The sequence below is a fragment of the Myripristis murdjan genome, chromosome 17, assembly GCF_902150065.1.
Source record: "Myripristis murdjan chromosome 17, fMyrMur1.1, whole genome shotgun sequence".
NCBI lineage: Eukaryota > Metazoa > Chordata > Actinopteri > Holocentriformes > Holocentridae > Myripristis > Myripristis murdjan.
In genome coordinates, this window is record NC_043996.1 from 7,782,231 (window position 1) to 7,800,448 (window position 18,218).

Consider the following 18,218-nt stretch of genomic DNA (forward strand, 5'->3'; position numbering starts at 1 on the left):
CAGACTCTCTCTTCGGCTACCTACCTAGTTAGTGTCAGCCTCTGTCGGTCTGTATGGCACTCAGTAAACTGATCAATACATCAGCCTGTGGGTTGGTTAGTGGTGGACCAGTGGGAATGTTGGTAGCTTCACTGGTTGTGACAAGAAATAATACTCAAGGACCAAGGCAATGGCAATTTTTTGAAAACGATTCCAATACCTGTGTTTTTTGTAGAGGTAGTATTGATGCAACTTGATATCTCACCCATTGTTTTGTAATGTAGCCATAGACGACACTGTATCTTTAAATAATTGAAACAGTTAAAGTTACAGTCCTGCTTACAGGACTGTCAATTAAATAGACAGCACATAATCATACCTTTGGATTTGTTGGGAGAGTAGGGCTTTTCAGGGCGTTGTGTTTTCTAAAGGAGCCTGTATTTTTAAATACTCCAAACAAAGAAGAGTTTCTTTACTTGTTAATGTTTCATTAAAAAAAAAAAAAAAAAAAAAAAATCAATAAAGGTGTGCTGAAGGGAATTTCTATTTTTGTTGTGGTGCTGAATTGGGCATCAGGAATCATTGAATCTCAGGCCCCAGAAGTCACACAGTCATGTCTGATTTGATAGCATTTTTGAGACTTAGGATTAAAAAAAAATGTCTGTGGGAGTAATTAGAGTTTTTTTTTCCTAATTAAAAAAAAAACAGCTAAGAATGGAGGTGAAGTGACTGTCCTCTTCTTAATACTTTTGTTATTATCCTTGAACAAAGATAAGAGATCGGCCAAAGGAATCGATATGGCAAATAGCTAACCAGATATTTTTTCATGGCTCAGCAGCGAGCTAGACTGATTATAGTCATAAGTATGTTGGGCAAAGCATGGATTTTCCCCACTGAGAAAAATGCGCTATATCTTTGGGCGAAGGCTTCAACTCCCAAAATCCTGACATCCCTATTGGTCGATCAGTTTATTCTATTCTGTTATAATGTCTGTTGGTCAGCAGGTCATTTGGTTGTCAGGTGTATATTGTTTTTACTTATTCAATGTTGGTCTTACTTTTTCCATCATAGTGAAAGCAATCAGCAATTAAGTGGAGTTTGGTGTGTGTGTGCGTGTGTGTGTGTGTGTTGGAGTGTAGGGGTGGTACTCAGTTACAGCAGTTGGTGTGGAAAAGCCCACTGTGGGATTTTGCCAAAGACATGGCTTAACTAACGCTTATTAGGCTGCCCTGCCATCCTGGCCCAAACCCCAGAATTTAATTGTGTGTGTGTGGGGGTGTGTGTTTGCCAGTTCGTGAGAGGTTTAGCTATATATATATTTGAGCAAATTCAATACTGGCCCAAAATAGCCGTACCATCACTATCCAGTTGGCACTCTCTTTCCATCGCCCTCTTTTCCTCTGTACATCAGTCTTCTTCTCTCTCTCTGTCTCTACGTCTCTCTAGCGGTGAAAGCAGCAATAGGGTTGCTATGGTTTGGTGAGATACAATAATCCAATGTGTACACACAGGCACACACACACACACACACACACACACACACACACACACACACACAAACCTCGCCTCATAAATAATTGACCTGTCACAGTGAGACTGCAGGGCAGACCTTCTACCAGATACACTGTCCTCTATTCTCTCTCTTCTCCTCTCACATTTCTCCTCCCCTCTCTCCTCTATTTCCTCGCTGTCTCTGTAACCACTTTTTTTTTTCCATCTGTACCTTTTCTTCACTCAGTCCAGCACCTGCATTATGTTATCTCCTTTAGAGGCTGCCATATGGCTCTGCAGAGGATCCATACAGTCAAATGTAAATGCATCGGGATGAAGAGGCAGGTGGCATTGATTGAATACTCGGCAAAGAGGCCGATAGTTTTGTCTGAAATGGTTTTGAAATTTTTGAGGTGAAGTTCATTAGATGCTGATTGTTTCCCACTCACACAGCTCCCTTTCATGAAGCCTCAATGCATTCCTGCCATCAGCGACGTCTGTCTCTTGGCAGATAAAAATATGATGGCTTTCACTGTCTTCTTTTAAAAAGTAGCAGTTTGGCCTGGCCCAAGTGCTATTGGGCATTTTTTTTCTGCATTTTCGATGGGTGGTAATGTCAAGTTTTCTATAATACATTGATTTGTTGCACACTGATGTATTTATACCATGGTAGCCATCGTGGTGCAAGAGGTTGCCTTGTAGCGGTTTCATTCCCAATATACTGTTCATGGTAGGAGAGTTGTTAGCATTTGTTTGTGTGTGAGTGGGTGGGTTGACATTTCTGCTGGAGTGTTCATAAATGGTAAAGGTTAACCATGCAGAGCGGGGTTAAAGGTCATCCATATAACCTACCATCCTGCACTGTGTGTGTGTGTGTGTGTGTGTGTGTGTGTGTGGACACATTCGCTAGTACCCAAAAACAAATGTCCATAGAGAGAAAGAGAGTGATGCCATATCAGATGGCACAGTGCCCTGTTGGAGGCATCTCATTAAGGTGTGTGTGTGTGTGTGTGTGTGTGTATTACACTAGAGGTCCACTCTCTCGCTGTCTTTGTAGACTCTCATATTACCATGGATGCCTCTTTTCTCCTTCACAACCTACACACAAGATTCAAGTAAACGCCTAAATAAAAGAAGTTGCTAAATAAAGTGGAAATGTGTTGAAAGATATATCAAAAAGGCTGTGCCTCCATTAATTTGGCAGTTACATATTGCAGGTATCACTAGACATGCATTAAATGAGCTTTCACTGATACAAAAGTAAAGCAAATGTTTGTACAGCGCATCATACAAATGTCTGTAAGGTATTTCCATCACAAACCAAGCTGACGCCCTCTCCCTCCCCTCGCTGTCCTTCTTGTGTCTCTGCAGGGTTTCACCTCAGCGGCACCGTAACCGAACCCGCCACGTCGTCGGAGCCAGAGGTCACCCACAAGGTGGCCATCAGCTTCGACCGCTGCAAGATAACATCCGTCACCTGCGGCTGCGGGAACCGAGACATCTTCTACTGCGCCCATGTGGTGGCGCTCTCCCTCTACCGCATACGCAAGCCTGAGCAGGTAAACATCACAATAAATATATTAATAAATACGTATCAGCACCACTTGGAGTACAGCAACAACTTGACAGCTTTTTTTTTTTTTTTTTTTTTTTTTTTTAATAAAATTACTATGAAAGAAATAGATAAAATAATAAAATAATTATTCCCAAGGCAGACATTAATCACAGAGGATCATGTGTGCATTTGTTTATATTAAAAGACCAAACTGACTCTGGCCTTGCTCTTTAAAGGGGCACTATGCAAAATTGCCAAGCATTGATTGAAGTGAGGACCTTATTCAGTGCTGTCCCTAGACATTCATGGGCTGTAGGAAAAAAATAATTTGGATGCCCTTGTGTTATACTATGAATAGATCAGTTTAGGTCCAAAAGATGAACAACCTGCGTCTGACACAAGGCCACAAGACTTGTAGCATTCGGTTTTTAAATGTTTCAGCGTGTCTTCACTTTAATACATACAAAAGACCATACAATTTTGTTGAACCTTTTGCACCCAGGAGCCTGTGGGCAGCAGAGCTTTTATTTTGAAAGGTTTTATTATTCCACCCGCTGAAGAAAATAGACTATAGTTACACAGTGGCAATGTTTCTCTGACACTGATCAGCAACTCAATCAGAAAGTGGTAAAATAATATTTTGCCATATTCCCTACACCTAGGTATACAAGATGTGCAACTTGGAATACAGCAATAAAATCTTATTACTTTTTCTCACATTTTCAGGCCATTTTCTTGTTGTTGTTGTTGTTTTTCTTTTTGCCTTTTTGTCTGTACCCATTTTCATGTCATTTCATTGTCATTGTTATAACTGTTGCTAATTCTGTGCACATTTTCTTGTCATTTTTCACAGTTCATTAATTCATTTATTTATTTCTAATTTATGGGTGATTTCCTGCTGATTTGCCTGTCATTCATTATTCAAAAGAAACTTGCACAGGTATCAATCAGGTATCTAATTGAGCTTTCAAAAGTCCGGTTGGTTGTGGGGGCCATTTTTTGTCAGTTGAGTCAAAACAGTCCTCAGTTCAATCGACCCTCTGCAGTTTTGCATAGTGCCCCCTTTAACCAGGTTAACCCCACTGACATTAAGAATCTCTTTTCAGGGAGACCTTGTAAAGAAAGCAGCATCAGGACAAAAATAAACCCCACAGGCCGGCGTCAAAGAATGCTGTATACCCTCAGGATACCATATACCAACTATTAGTATTCATGTGTTTGATGCAGGTGAAACTGCGGTTGCCCATCTCCGAGACTCTGTTCCAGATGAACAGAGATCAGCTGCAGAAGCTGGTCCAGTATCTGATAACAGCCCACCACACCGAGGTGCTGCCCACCGCTCAGAAACTGGCCGATGAGATCCTCTCCTCCAACTCGGAGATCAACCAGGTGCACGGTAAGAGGACCGAGACACACGACCGATTCTTTAAGGATTCTTTAAGGATTCTTTAAGTGAGTCAGTGCTTTAATTGCTGGAACACTGGCTCTGCAGAGGTGCTGTCCATCCCACAGCAGCGATATCTCCGCTGTAACACTCCAGACTTGAAAGCGTCAGACTTCAACATCTGGCATACCAGCCTACAGATCATCACGCGTCAAAGCCCAGATCACGCCACACAGTCTTGAAACAACGCATTTGATTCGGCTGCTCCCGCTCCCCAGTCAGTGCCACTTTCCTGTAGCATGAATATGTTTCAGAAAGGACAGAAAAAGAGGCAGCGTGATGAAAATGAATGCAGGAGAAGGTAGAGGGGCAAGTGAGCAGGAAAGGTATAATGAGAGAGGAAGAGTAGAGAAGCGGCAACTGGGAAATGGGAGAGAGGAGGCCGAAAGGAGATGAAAGGAGAATGAGATTAGATGAAAAAGGAGAGGAGGAGAAAGGCAACATACCTGCTTTGGGAAAAGACAATTAAAAAAATAGCACCCGTTCTTTTACAAAAAAAAAAAAAAAAAAAAAGGACTGATGAAATGAAATGATGAGACTCTCCATCTCCCCTGTCCAGGAAGTCCAGCGCTGTGTTTCCTGCCTGTGTTTGACAAGGGGGATCTTGGGGGTTGAAGTTCAGTCAGTCCACGACCCAGGCTTTGATGGGGGAATGTGGTTGTTTGCTGTTGTTCAATAGCAGCCAGTTGGCATCACATCTCCGGGCTTTTCCTCAGCTCACTTCCTGCAAGATCAAAGCAGCTCTGCCCCATCTGAGGGGTTCCTACATTTCCCCGTGGTATTAGTCAAACGCACAGCGTGCCGGGGAGGAGGAAAACGAAGCTGGCCTCAGGTTCCCTCAGTGCAAGATTCACCTGAGTCAGGTGTAGTTAAAGTTAAATGCAAAGTAAACATAGGCATGAGGATTAATAATTGAGGCCAAGCACCAGCGGTGGGACAAAAAACCACAATGGAGAATATACGGAAAGGAAAAGGAATATTTTTTTTTTGGCTGCCTTTTTTATGACAAGGTTGGCCAGACGAAGCTTTGGGCATAGAGCTTGAAGTAGCATTGACAATATCTGGATTAGAAAGATTTTTTTTGTGTTTGAGGGTGAATCTGTCTAAAAATAAGCTCCACTTCCCATGGTCGCAATGTGTTTATTTGTTCGGGACGTGTTCACGGGGGTGCTAATCGAGAACAGGAAGGAACGGAGTGACTGGGTGAATATACACTCCTCACTCTGTTTACACCCGCTTTGATGTGGAGGAAAGGATGTTTTAACATTGGATGTGAACTGTGGTCCTGCGTTCACTTCCAATCCCGCACACACAAGCATGCGGCTATTTTGTGTGCTTGTTCATGCATGTGTGTGAGCTTTCCACCTGCATGCATTTGTGCCTGCGTGTCGTGTGTTGAATGTCTGTCGTCTAACATATGTGTTTGTTTTGTTTGTGTGTGTGTGTGTGTGTGTGTGTATTCCCAGGTGCCCCAGACCCAACTGCAGGCGCCAGCATTGACGATGACAACTGCTGGCATCTGGACGAGGACCAAGTGAGAGAGCAAGTCAAACAGTTTCTGTCCCAGGGAGGATACTACGGCTCTGGGAAACAACTCAACTCCATGTTTGCTAAGGTACAGGCAATTATTCCCTATCCCTGCTGCATATCTGATCCACCGCTGACTCTGTACACTTACTCTGAGCTGGAGACCTTTTAGGCATCTTTGTTTGGACATAAAAGCAAAATTGCACAAAAGGAACAGGGTGTCTGTAGCTCCCGATGTCCTAAAAATTCTGCTGTCCAAGGCCTTGAAGACAGTCAGTCTTATTCTTTAAATTCTTCTTAAAAATGTTGTGGTTTCTTAATACATTTTCACAATTATCAGCCATGGAAAGACAGAGCTATTCGTTTGGTTTTTTGTTTTTCTCCGAATATAATCCCATCACCCAGATTGCATGCTCATCCCACACAGAAAGGTGACCACACGCGCCGTATCTTAACATATATCCTCTGGGATTGTCTAGGTGCGTGAGATGCTGCGAATGCGGGACTCCAACGGTGCCCGGATGTTGACGCTCATAACAGAGCAGTTCATGGCCGATCCTCGCCTATCACTGTGGAGACAGCAGGGCACGGGCATGACGGACAAGTGTCGGCAGCTCTGGGACGAACTGGGTGAGGAGTCAGAAAAAATGTCTGAGGGGAAACAAGATTATCAGTGTTAATTTTCTTACCACTAGGTGTGAGATGCTTTTTTTTTTTTTTTTTTTTTTTTTTTTCAAGCAAGATTTTGTTCGTGAATTTTTTTCCCCCAGCTGGCCAATCAGCCGGCTCTGCTGTTTGCCAGCTGAAGTCAGTCGATGACCCTGTAAGACCAAAGCATCCAGTTTGTCCATTAGTCAGACAAAGAGGCAGTCACCTGGTCAGGTTTTCAGGCAGGTAAACAGGAGTTCATTGAGGCAGTAAGCTATTGGGTCAGGCGGACAGTTGCCTCTCTCCCTGCCCGAGCGTCTCCTCTCGCTCTCTACACAGACCAAATGACAAAGACCTTGGATCAATACAGCTGCTCAACTTCGCTGCAATCGATCTCAGCATTTAGGGAGTCGATGAGCACACTTCCTGGGAGAGAGGGAGAGATCATGACTCAGACGCAGACAGGAATACAGAGGAAAACCAGTCACACAGTCCGATGGGGCTGGCTGGTAATTTCTCTGACGGATACAGACATGTGACTGTAGGTAAAACCAACAATAGAAAGGCCAACAAGCTGTCAATAGAAAGTAATAAATGTAATTATCGCTGCTATTTCCTTTTGTGTGTTATGCAGAAAATGGGTCTGGGAAATGTCACAGAGGCACATTGTGAAAGCTGACATATTTCAATTCTAAAAGTCAAAATAGCTGTCAGCTGACTGCACTTTGGCCTTTCTAGTATTAAGAAAAGGGTGTGATTTAACAGTATAATAGTTGACTGGTGGAACCAATGGAGACATGACTTAAGTGCCATGGTCTATCTAGATGGTCCTCAAGTCTTGCAGAAACCCCTAATTTATTTAGGAAATACAGAGCAGATTTTGTCTATACCAGGTAGTTTAACTTTGATAGCCATGACAGAAAGAGAGAGAGAAACGTAAAATTTTCGAGAAAATTTGAACAAATTAAACTCTGATGCGTTGGCAAAATTGTTCTTGTAACTTTAATGCCAATAAAGTGTTTGAATTGAAAACTGGCATACTTCGAAAGTGTTAACACTTGTTTTGAAGATTTCTACCTTGCATCTAAGAACGGATTCGGGTGCAACGGACCATTTTCATGTCCGTAAATGTCAAGAGAGGCTGATTCAGTGGCTCCTCCATAATCCTTTTATGAGTTAGGTCAATAAAAAGCCTCTGAAAAAAACATTCAGACAATTAGACAGTCTAACAAAAACCTTGACTTCACGTATCTCCCCACCTCTGACACCTGTCACATCCCCAGGTGCATTGTGGGTGTGCGTGGTGCTGAACCCCCACTGTAAGAGCGAGGAGAAGAGCGGCTGGCTGAAGCAGCTGAAGAAGTGGGGGGACATGGACGTATGCCCGCTGGAGGACGGCAACTACGGCAGCGAGCTGCCAAACATCACCAACGCACTGCCACAGAGCAACTTGGCACAGGGTCAGCACACACACACACACACACACACACACACACACACACACTCAATTTGCATACCATGGTTGGAATCAATTCCCTTTCAGTTCACGCAATTTAAAATAGAAACACAAATTGCAGTTCCTTGATAGACAAGATTGAACAACATGCCAAGTGTATTTCCTGTATTTTGATTTTTTCACTTCCTGATTTGCTGTCCCCAGACACACACACACACACACACACACACACACACATACACACACACACACACACACACACAGTCTACAAGCATAGACTCAGGCCTGCGTAAACACAAACAACAGAGTTATGACTACTGGAACACTCCCGTTTCCAGGAGCAAGAAATAGAATACATCTCCATGTATTTATTTATGTTTTCTGTGCATGACTAACCTTCTGCACTGCATGTTTTGTTGGCCAGATTCTCTGTCCAGGCCGAGGAGGACGGTGTTCAGCAGGGCGATGGAGGCCTGCGACCTCCACTGGCAGGACAGCCACCTCCAGAGAATCATCAGCAGCGACTACTACATGTCTCCTTCCTACCAGAGAGAGGGGGAGAGCCTGCTGTTTAACCCACAGGGCCTGCCACTCTGGCTAGGTGAGGACCGACACATGCACACACACAAATATGTTGACCCTACTTGTCAAGACACTACTTGTAATATTTTTTCCTCAGATATGGCAGTGGCATCTACTCCTCCCTTCAAAAGTCAGTACAACTCCTTTTCCTCTCCCTTGATCAGTCATCAGCATGTTCAGTGTTCTTGTCATCCTTTTGCGTAACAAAACTAGGGCCTCACAGTCATTGAAAGTCATTGAAAGTCATTGAAATTGCAACATGGAGAAATGCAGTATCCAAATACTGCAGCAAGGTTGAATATTAACAGTGTATTATTATAAATGAAGTTTGTGAAGCTTACAGAGATGCTGTGGCCTACATATCATATTCTCCAGATGTTTAAAAAAACATGGTGGTTTGGTGCTGACCCCAGAAAAAAACTCACATCATCCTCATTTTACTGTTTTATTTTTAAATTGCAAATGTTATCTCAATCGCAATATCTGTCAAAATAATCACAATTCAGATTTTTTTGTTTGTTTGTTTGTTTTACCATAGTGTGCAGCCCTTATAAAATCAAAATAGTGGCAATATTTCCACCCTCTGAAATTCTAATTAGGTGTGAGAAGAGGATGAGTAATTATGAGGAAAATTAATTAGGAATTGTGTCCGCTGTTTAAGTAATTTGGGTAATTCACCTTCAGTCTGATGTTTGTAGGGGGTGAAAACAAATATACAGCTTAGTTTTTGATTGGTAACTAATTATTAATTATTACTTTGAAACTCTCAGTGTTTCTCACACATGCACATTTGGGTGTATGAGTGCACACATTTTTTATTATTTATTTCGTCAAAGAGCGTATTCATGTGAGCTGGGAACACACATGCAGGTGTGTGTGGGTGATACACATTCTCACCCACACACACACACACACTCCTACAACAGGCAAAAACAGGAAAACTTCATTTTCCACACTGCGAGTCAGTGATTCTGTAGCAGTTCCACATATACACAATCTCCAATTTCACTGAAAGCAAGCCCAACACACACACACACACACAGGCGCACACAGAGACACACACTAATTCTGCTGATATTGAGGCCAGTATCTGCAGTAAGCAGCTTCCAGCTAAGATCTGTCAGATTCTGCAACTTAAGCCAGCTATCAGAACACACTGGCTTTCTGCTGAGACTGCAGTGTGTGTGTATGTGTGTGTGTGCGCACGCGTCCCATTCCTAATTGTATCCATGTCTCCTACGGTGTATATGTCTGTGTGTGTGTGTGTTTGCTAGCAAGAGAGTGAGTAAGACAGTTTGGAAGAAAAATTAGTGTCTGTGCTTGGTGTATCTCTTAGTGTTTTGTGTGTCTGTGTGTGTCTGTGTGTCTGTGGGTATGTGTGTATGTTCTGGTTTTGTCCTGACCCCGTCTTTCCCCTGTTGTCCACACAGATCATGTCCCGACAGCATGCGCTCGTGTCGACGCCCTGCGCTCTCACGGCTACTCCAGGGAAGCCCTGCGACTGGCCGTCGCCATCATCAACACGCTCCGCCTGCAACAGCAGAGACAGATGGACATCTACAAGCACCAAAAGAAAGGTAGCACACACACACACACACACACACACACTAGTCCCAGCTCATCTACTTTCTCTTTCCCAATTCAGTTCACTGCTTTATTGGCAGTAAAGTATGAAAAAAAAACCCTGCCAAAGCATCAAAATATAAAATCAGCAATTTTACTTGAAATCCCTCTCCCCCCTTGCTTATTTCTTTCTGTGTGTGTGTGTGTGTGTGTGTGTGTGTGTGTGTGTGTGTGTGTGTCGGAATGGGGTCGCTGCATCCGCATATACTACCATGCACTTTGCATTAGTAGTCTATATGGTTATTAGTATCTAAACCACAGATACAGTGCAAATGAATGAATTTCAAAAAAGTAATTTCTTTTTTCCTTACTTTCCTTCTCATTATCCCTTCTTTCTACTTCTCTGTAATTCTGACTCGGAATTCCGACCGAACTCGTGTGCCTTTGCATTTTTCAAGCAGGAAGCCCAAATTTATCTGAATTCCGAGTTCAGTGTTAATCTACAGAGTTTTTACAGCGGAAACGAGCTGACTTTTATTTTGTTGTGTCCCCTTCCTCCAGAGCTGCTCCAGAGGGGAGTGACGTCCACCACCAACCTGGAGGGCTGGGTCGGCCATCCTTTAGACCCCATCGGCTGTTTGTTCACCACGCTCACCGAGACCTGCCGCATGGACGACGACAGCAGCATGGACACCGGAGGTACGGAAAAAAATGAAAGACCGAGTTGCGGCTACATTTTTTTTTTTTTAAACATCGTTATACCTGGTCATGGAATTCCTGGAATATTGTGAGATCTTGAGTCATGTTTTCCAGATAAAGAAGGCAAAGAGGGATTTGATGCATTCTCAGGAAAAGTTAGGGAATATCAGGAAGGCGTCAACACTAATGTGCCATTTGTCCGCTCATTTGGCTTTTACAGGAAAGTCGCACAATGGACTACAATTCCTTTTGCACACTGAATCAACTGGTGGTTGTCATCTTTTTTGGTTTGTTTTTTCCCCACAGACAGTGCAACTGTAGTAGAAACCAGACTGTTTGCCCCTTTAATAAAACAAAACTGGAAGGTTAAAAATTTTAGGCCCTAGAAATACTCATGCAAAGTCATGGAACAGTTAAAGAATTTATATCAGGCCACAGTAGGAACACAGTAGGACATTTTTTGTAATCACAGCATCTGCAAGGTATTCACAGTTCTGTAAAAAGTCCATATAAATACACAAATGTAAGGCTTAAGAGGTATCATAATGCCTTAAAGTTTCCCTTGGCTGCATACCCACTGTTGGATTAACACAGAGCAGGATTAGCTTTCATCCCCCATCATATCTGCTTCACCAAACACAACTGGACATTATGCCCCATAATACTGACTTTCCTTTCCCCTATATTGCCCACTTAAAGTTGCAGACAGCAATGGGCTGCTGTTGCCCACGTTGTGTGTTTGCTTTGGCTTAATAACTTGGTTGTGTTGGTTTATTAACTGTTAAATTCAGTTCCAGGTAATGCTGAAAAGGCCTTCAATATGGCTTTCTCAATACTGCAAATACGCAATCCGGAGGAAGAAATTAAGCATTTCATTTTGTTTAATTTATTGTTTCTTTCAACATTTACGTCTTAGACATTTTACTGTTGCTTTTACCCAGATTGACTTGCAATGAGGGCAACATTAGAATAATAATTCCTTGATCATTAACATTAAAAGCAACCATTAGTAAGGAATGCCGGGTCAGAGCTGCAGCTCCACACTCATTAAGTATGATAGAGAGACGTAATAAGAGGTGAAGGGGAAAATGGAAAGGATTTTTTTTTTTTAAACTTCCAGACAGAAGAAATTATAGCAAATAGGGAGGATATGAGGATATGAAAGGAGACATACAATATTACTTAAAAGAGATGACTTTTCAGGTTAGACGCAAATTGTTGGTATAGTAAATATATTAAGATCAAAAACCAGCCACCATCATAGTTTGACCCTCTGTCTGTCCACTATTTAGCATGCTGTGGAGACGATAAACAGTCCTCTTAGCCAGCCAGGCAAACCAAAGCCTCACAGTGCACCACAACTAAACAAATAGTCAGCGCTGAGATGTGAAGCTGCTGCCACTCGTCTCATCGCTCAACAACAAGTAGATCAAAGAGCTTATTCGCCGTAAAGACGGTACAATTCCTCTCACATTCAACCAGCTAATAGCTAATGCAGTATAATCCACACCAGAGGTGATCAGGGGCAGTAAGACGGCTAACCAGAGTGACTCACCAGACGGCAGACTCCATGGTCTTATATCCACACCGAGCCCCATTGTGCTGCAGACAGCCATAAACTAGCAGAGCATGAATGAATTGGGCTGCAACACCCTGCTCATTTAGACCACACGGCTCTGTGTGTGTGTGTGTGTGTGTGTGTGTGTGTGTGTGGCATGTATAGACTCTATCGCCATTTGCATTTCTCACCCTGCCCGGGGCTTTTTGCCCCAGTGACCATTGCAACAGACCAGAATAGGGGTTGGGTTTTCCCATTGTTACAAGGCTACAGGGAACTATTGTCAGTCCAAACAATGCTGACCACTGGCACAGTCATTGGTGAGAGTATGTGTGTGTGTCTGTGTGTGTCTGTGTGTGTGTGTGTGTGTGTGTGTGTGCGCGCGCATGAGTGTGAGTTGGAGATAAAGAGCATATGATTGTCATATGTTGTTTTGGGAATTTGAAGGTAGAATGGTGTGGTTAGTCTGTATGTGTGTGGCCTGGTCACCGCTCTTTCTTTGGCTCTTGAAGACAGCTGGGAACATCTGTCACAAGGGGGGGCGGACCTAAACTGTGGGTCAACCAATCAAAATACACTGCTCACTCTGTTCTTTTCAAACCAGCCAATGATGAAGCACTCGACCAAAAAATAAAAAAAAGTAATCACTGAGGTTGAATATCTAAAGCCAGATTCCTGAATCGCACTCACTACACACACACACACACACACACACACACACACACACATGCAGAGCCCTGTAATAAATAGGATTGGAGGGATCTATCGCTCAGGGGGATTTAAGCAGAATGGTGGGGTCTCAGTCCATGTCAGCAGATGTTAATGTTTTTCTCTTTTTCAAATGTGTGTGTGTGTGTGTGTGTGTGTAAGAGAGAGAGAGCAGGAGAACGAGTGGGCACAGAGAGACGGTTGTGGCATCTGCTCTTGGTTAGGCCTATAGTTTTCAGGCATTGTAGGGGCGCGTAAGCGGCCATCTTAGATTAGCGATGACAATGCCCCATGTATGCCACATGTGTGTTATGTCACACAGCTTTAATCTAATATATAGAGCGAGCCATGCCAAGGCTGCGTTTGCTCCAGGCCTTCAGCTTTTTGAAACACTTCCCCCACTTTTTTCGGTGGTCTTGAACACATCCGCAAACAGTATCAATGTCATCGTGCTTTTAAGTTAAGCAGATTCTTGATTCTTTGTTTTGCCATTTCCTTTGTTTCCGTTGTGGTGGCCTCACTGCCCATGGGGCCACTGGAGAAGAGACTAATAAAGGAAGTGATTGAAGCAGAATTAATCCTCCACACAGAGAACAATACACATCCTAACTAGTTTCTTTTTCTTTCTTTCTTTCTTTCTTTCTTTCTTTCTTTCTTTCTTTCTTTCTTTTGCATCTTCTTCCATCCCTCTGTCAGAAGGTGACCCCAGGCCTCCAGTCTACCACCACGTCCCGGTGTGGGGCAGCGGGGACGGAGGGGAGTCGTACCTGGCTCTTGCCCTGGAGGTGGCGCTGATGGGTATGGGCCAGCAGAGGATGATGCCCGAGGGCCTGTACGCTCAGGACAAGGTAATGCAACCGTAAAATAAAGTACAGACTGCGTCCTGCCTGTTTGCTGTCATATAAAAGTACTGATTTTCAGCCGTGAGCATTTGTTATAAAACGACAGAGTAAGTGTTGTCGTTCTTTGGTAAAGAGAAAACAAAACAAAACATAAGACTTTTGTTTAAAAAAAGTTTCAAGATTCATAGTCAGTCTCTACATACATATTTTTCTCCATTAGACTATCCTCACTAAAGAACAGACATGAACTGTAGAAAATTAAGTACTATACGACATGATGAAGTGTGACAGTGTCATGGTTGAAAACAACTATTAAGACATCTGTGTGTAGTAATTGTCAGCTATGAGGTCGCCGAGGTCCACACCTTGGTAATAATTTCATTTTCCAAAAAAAATTGGAGCTATACAACTGTATAAATGGTCTCTCTCTCCTCCTCTCTAGATTGTATGGATGCAATTTGACAGTGTTAAGACTGTCATTATTACAGAAATGCCCATGCCCCCGTGTCCTCATTTACAACTTATTTCTGTCATCATCTTGATGTGCATATGAACCAGCATGACGACGTAGTGTTGCGTGATCCCACTGAATGACATTTGTTTGAACATGGTGTAGGTGTGTCGTAACGAGGAGCAGATCGTGGCGAAGCTACAGGAGCTGGAGCTGGACGACCTTCTTGTTCAGACACTCCGGAAACAGGCCATCCAGCTGCTAGAAGGTACCGCATCAGCACTTTGTCTTTCCTTGTTGTTTCCTCAGAGCACTTTTTACAAGAAGGGGTGGCACTTTGCCATCTCAGTGTATGTGTTATGAGATAAAAACAGGAGTTCCCAGTAGTAATGATGCTCTCTGTATTAAAGGATTTTTAAAGTCAGGGAATATAGTCTAACAGGTGTACATGTGACCTGTTGAAGCTGAAGACTGGCTCTGGCTTGAAGAAGGCTCTCTCTCCTCCCCCTCCCCTCTCTTCCTTTCATTCACACTGCCACACTTTCCTCAGAAAAAAAGACAAGATTCACATTAACCTTCCTGTGCTGTTCTCTGTCTAGCTGGTCCGTTCAGCGGCCTGGGCGAGGTCATCCACAGGGAGAGCGTCCCCATGCACACCTTCGCCAAGTACCTCTTCTCTGCCCTGCTGCCACACGATGCCGACCTGGCATACAAAGTGGCACTCCGCGCCATGAGGTCAGCTTCCTTATTCACTTCAATTAGAGAAATGAATCACAGATGCCGTGTGTAGCATTTTGAAAGATCAGTGTCACTGTCTGATTAATTTAACGTATTAATCACTGTGCAGTTACTGTAAAGAGATGAGACCACGATGGAATAATCGGTGCTTCCTATTGCAGAGAGAATCTTTGCCTGTTCGATCAAAGGTTTTCTCTTGGGGTTTTTCTTTTGCTCTGTCATTTATTGCCAGAAACGTGGAAAACTGTAGCACCAGATGAACTAGGAACTGGATGAACCTCCTGTTTTGTGTGAAAAAGTGATCTTTGTGTGCCAGAATTTGTCCAGATTTTCTCCTCAGTGTGACCCAATGACACAGTGTGAAATGCAGCATAAGCTCCGCCAGTCCTCTTGGTGATGGTGTCATTTGTTTACAGAAGTTAGGGGGTGGCCAGACAGATTTTATATCTGTAAAAAATGGATTGAGCTAATGTGTTTTCTATGGGCTGATTATGATTATGAGATTATGAGGCCACCTTCTGTACTTGTACTTCTTGTACTTCCACGTCAGGCCTTTACTTCCATGTTCTAATTTCACACACAGCAGATGCTACAGGACACTGAGCCATTTCATTTGTCTGGCTGATCCCTTATTCTAATGTATATAAAATCATATAGAAATGATTGATTTACGTTGACATGCTACATGTAACACCTTCAATAATAATATTACTTTACTTATTAGCAACTTTAAATAGGGATTTATCGGCATCTAAAAAACAAGCTCACCTTTATGTATACCATGTTTTTATCAGCCATTGTTGTGCCATTATTATTGCCAAATGGGTCTCTGTTTTCATTTACATTGGCACTTAAAGGTCTGCAGAGTCTTGGATTTAACTTGATGAAACACAGTGAGCAAGATGACTAGCAGTGAATTGACATTGTCCTTTAACGTCAGGCTGCCGGTGCTGGAGTCGTCCGCGGGCTCCGGGGACGTGGGCCACCCTCACCACGGCATCTCCATCGTTCCCAGCAGATACCCCCGCTGGTTCACACTGGGACACCTGGAGTCACAGCAGTGTGAGCTGGCCTCTACCATGCTCACTGCAGCTAAAGGTACCACAACACACACACACACACAAATACACATATCCATGCACACCATTCAAAACAGTACAGCTAACAAGACAGCTTTGTTTAGGCATACAGAAGCACACACATACATAAGCATCAAAACAAGGCAAATATACACACACAGTCTCCTTTGCTTAAGTATAGCACATATAGCCAGAATATAAATTTTTCTTTTTTTTTTTTTTTTTTTTTAGAAAATAAGTTAAAAGTTTTCACATTTTCACAAAAGAAATATATGGACCATTATTTGCAGTAACCTGAGAGCTGCCTGGCAATTTTCCGTACTTTCTCCTGTGTTTGCATTATTATATTATTATATGTCCACTGCTTTGAAGAAAACTGTATACATGGTACACATGCTGAGGTAATTATTATTTGTAAGCCATTAATGATGCTCATGACTGTGATTGTTGGGATTTGAAGGCTTGGCTGCCTCTTGTCCCTATGTGCCACAATTGTACTCATAATCACAGAAAAATAAGTCCTCTGTTGTCATTGTACATGTACTAATCAGGCGCCTGTGACGTTAAGGGTGGAATACCTAAAAAAACAACCGTCATGGAGAAATAAGCTGCTGGTTAAATGGTATTGCATTGTTAAGCTGAGAGGTGGAAAGTGTGAATTTTGAGCAGAGCCTTAGTTTGCACTCTCTCTTCCCTCCCAAGGTGACATGTTAAGGTTGCGCACGGTGCTGGAGGCCATCCAGAAAAACATCCACTCTTCCTCCCTCATCTTCAAGCTGGCCCAGGATGCCTTTAAGATCGCCACACCCGCAGACAGCCCTCCCGATATAACCCTGCTCAACGTGGCACTGGAACTAGGACTGCAGGTACTGTGTGTGGGTGAGAGAGAGAGAGAGAGAGGGAGGGAGGGAGGGAGGGGATAATGTAAGCATGCTGGAGCTGATTTCATACAGTGCAGCCACAGTTTTCATAAATCATCACACCGCAAGGAATCAGGGCACTTGTTACCAAGCAAAACATGGCAACCGTTTTCTGCAACTTATAATTTTTGTGAGTCCTCACAACCTCAGTGCAAATTAACAGAGAAAACATCACACAGTGCCTTGCTGTTGTTGAGGAAACGAAACCACATAATTAAGCCTTTTCAGGCCCAGGAAATACACAAAACAGTGCAAGTCATGGAGGCAGCGGTGTCACTGAGGGTCTACCCAGCACTTTGTCTTGGCACTTGAGGTGTCATCTGAGTGATTAATCAGTCTAATTACGATTTAAACACTGAAAAGGGGGGAGTCACAATATACACAGACAGTCAATATGTCATTTGAATAATGCTGAACAGATTTTAGACACACACGTCATCGCTGGAAACACGTTAGTGCTGTGTTATACATTCCATATTTCCTCTTTTGTTAAAGGCTGTAAGTAATTTTATTATTAATGCACTGGACCACAAACTGATAAACAAGCAGGTTTACAAAAAAAGCCAAGGATTTCTCCTGATCCAGTGAGCTTCTTCAGTTTTCATTCACCTCTCGCAAAGTTAGTCATACTCATTCATTTTCCCACCTGCTCATCCTAATCATGGTTGCACCCACCGTGTACACAGCTCCTCTGCCGCCGCCGCCGCTGCATCAAGGTGCTAAACATCTTCCTCTGCTTGTGTGTCTACAGGTAATGAGGATGACTCTGTCCACGCTCAACTGGAGAAGGAGAGAGATGGTGCGCTGGCTGGTTACCTGTGCCACCGAAGTCGGTATGTAACGCCTTTTCTGTTTTGTCACAACGACAAAGAGCGACTCAGCTAAATTGGGCCCGTGGGCCGTTTCGTCTCTCCACAGAGTATTAAGATATTCTGTTTGGTCTGCTTTGTTGCATTTTAATATCATTTAAGGGCTGAT

The 18,218-nt window shown here is 43.2% G+C and overlaps 1 protein-coding gene across 1 annotated transcript in view; it reads left to right on the forward strand.

Moving 5' to 3' along the window:
• zswim5 (zinc finger, SWIM-type containing 5) overlaps positions 1-18,218 on the forward strand; it is a 67,080-nt gene that overhangs the window by 43,678 nt on the left and 5,184 nt on the right. The window contains exons 2-15 of the mRNA XM_030074401.1: positions 2,842-3,029; positions 4,253-4,421; positions 5,936-6,084; positions 6,476-6,626; positions 7,928-8,104; positions 8,525-8,701; positions 10,113-10,259; positions 10,807-10,944; positions 13,907-14,058; positions 14,669-14,771; positions 15,103-15,238; positions 16,182-16,339; positions 17,023-17,186; positions 17,992-18,073. Coding sequence (XP_029930261.1) covers positions 2,842-3,029; positions 4,253-4,421; positions 5,936-6,084; positions 6,476-6,626; positions 7,928-8,104; positions 8,525-8,701; positions 10,113-10,259; positions 10,807-10,944; positions 13,907-14,058; positions 14,669-14,771; positions 15,103-15,238; positions 16,182-16,339; positions 17,023-17,186; positions 17,992-18,073 — 2,091 coding nt within the window. The remainder of the gene's footprint in view (positions 1-2,841; positions 3,030-4,252; positions 4,422-5,935; positions 6,085-6,475; positions 6,627-7,927; positions 8,105-8,524; positions 8,702-10,112; positions 10,260-10,806; positions 10,945-13,906; positions 14,059-14,668; positions 14,772-15,102; positions 15,239-16,181; positions 16,340-17,022; positions 17,187-17,991; positions 18,074-18,218) is intronic.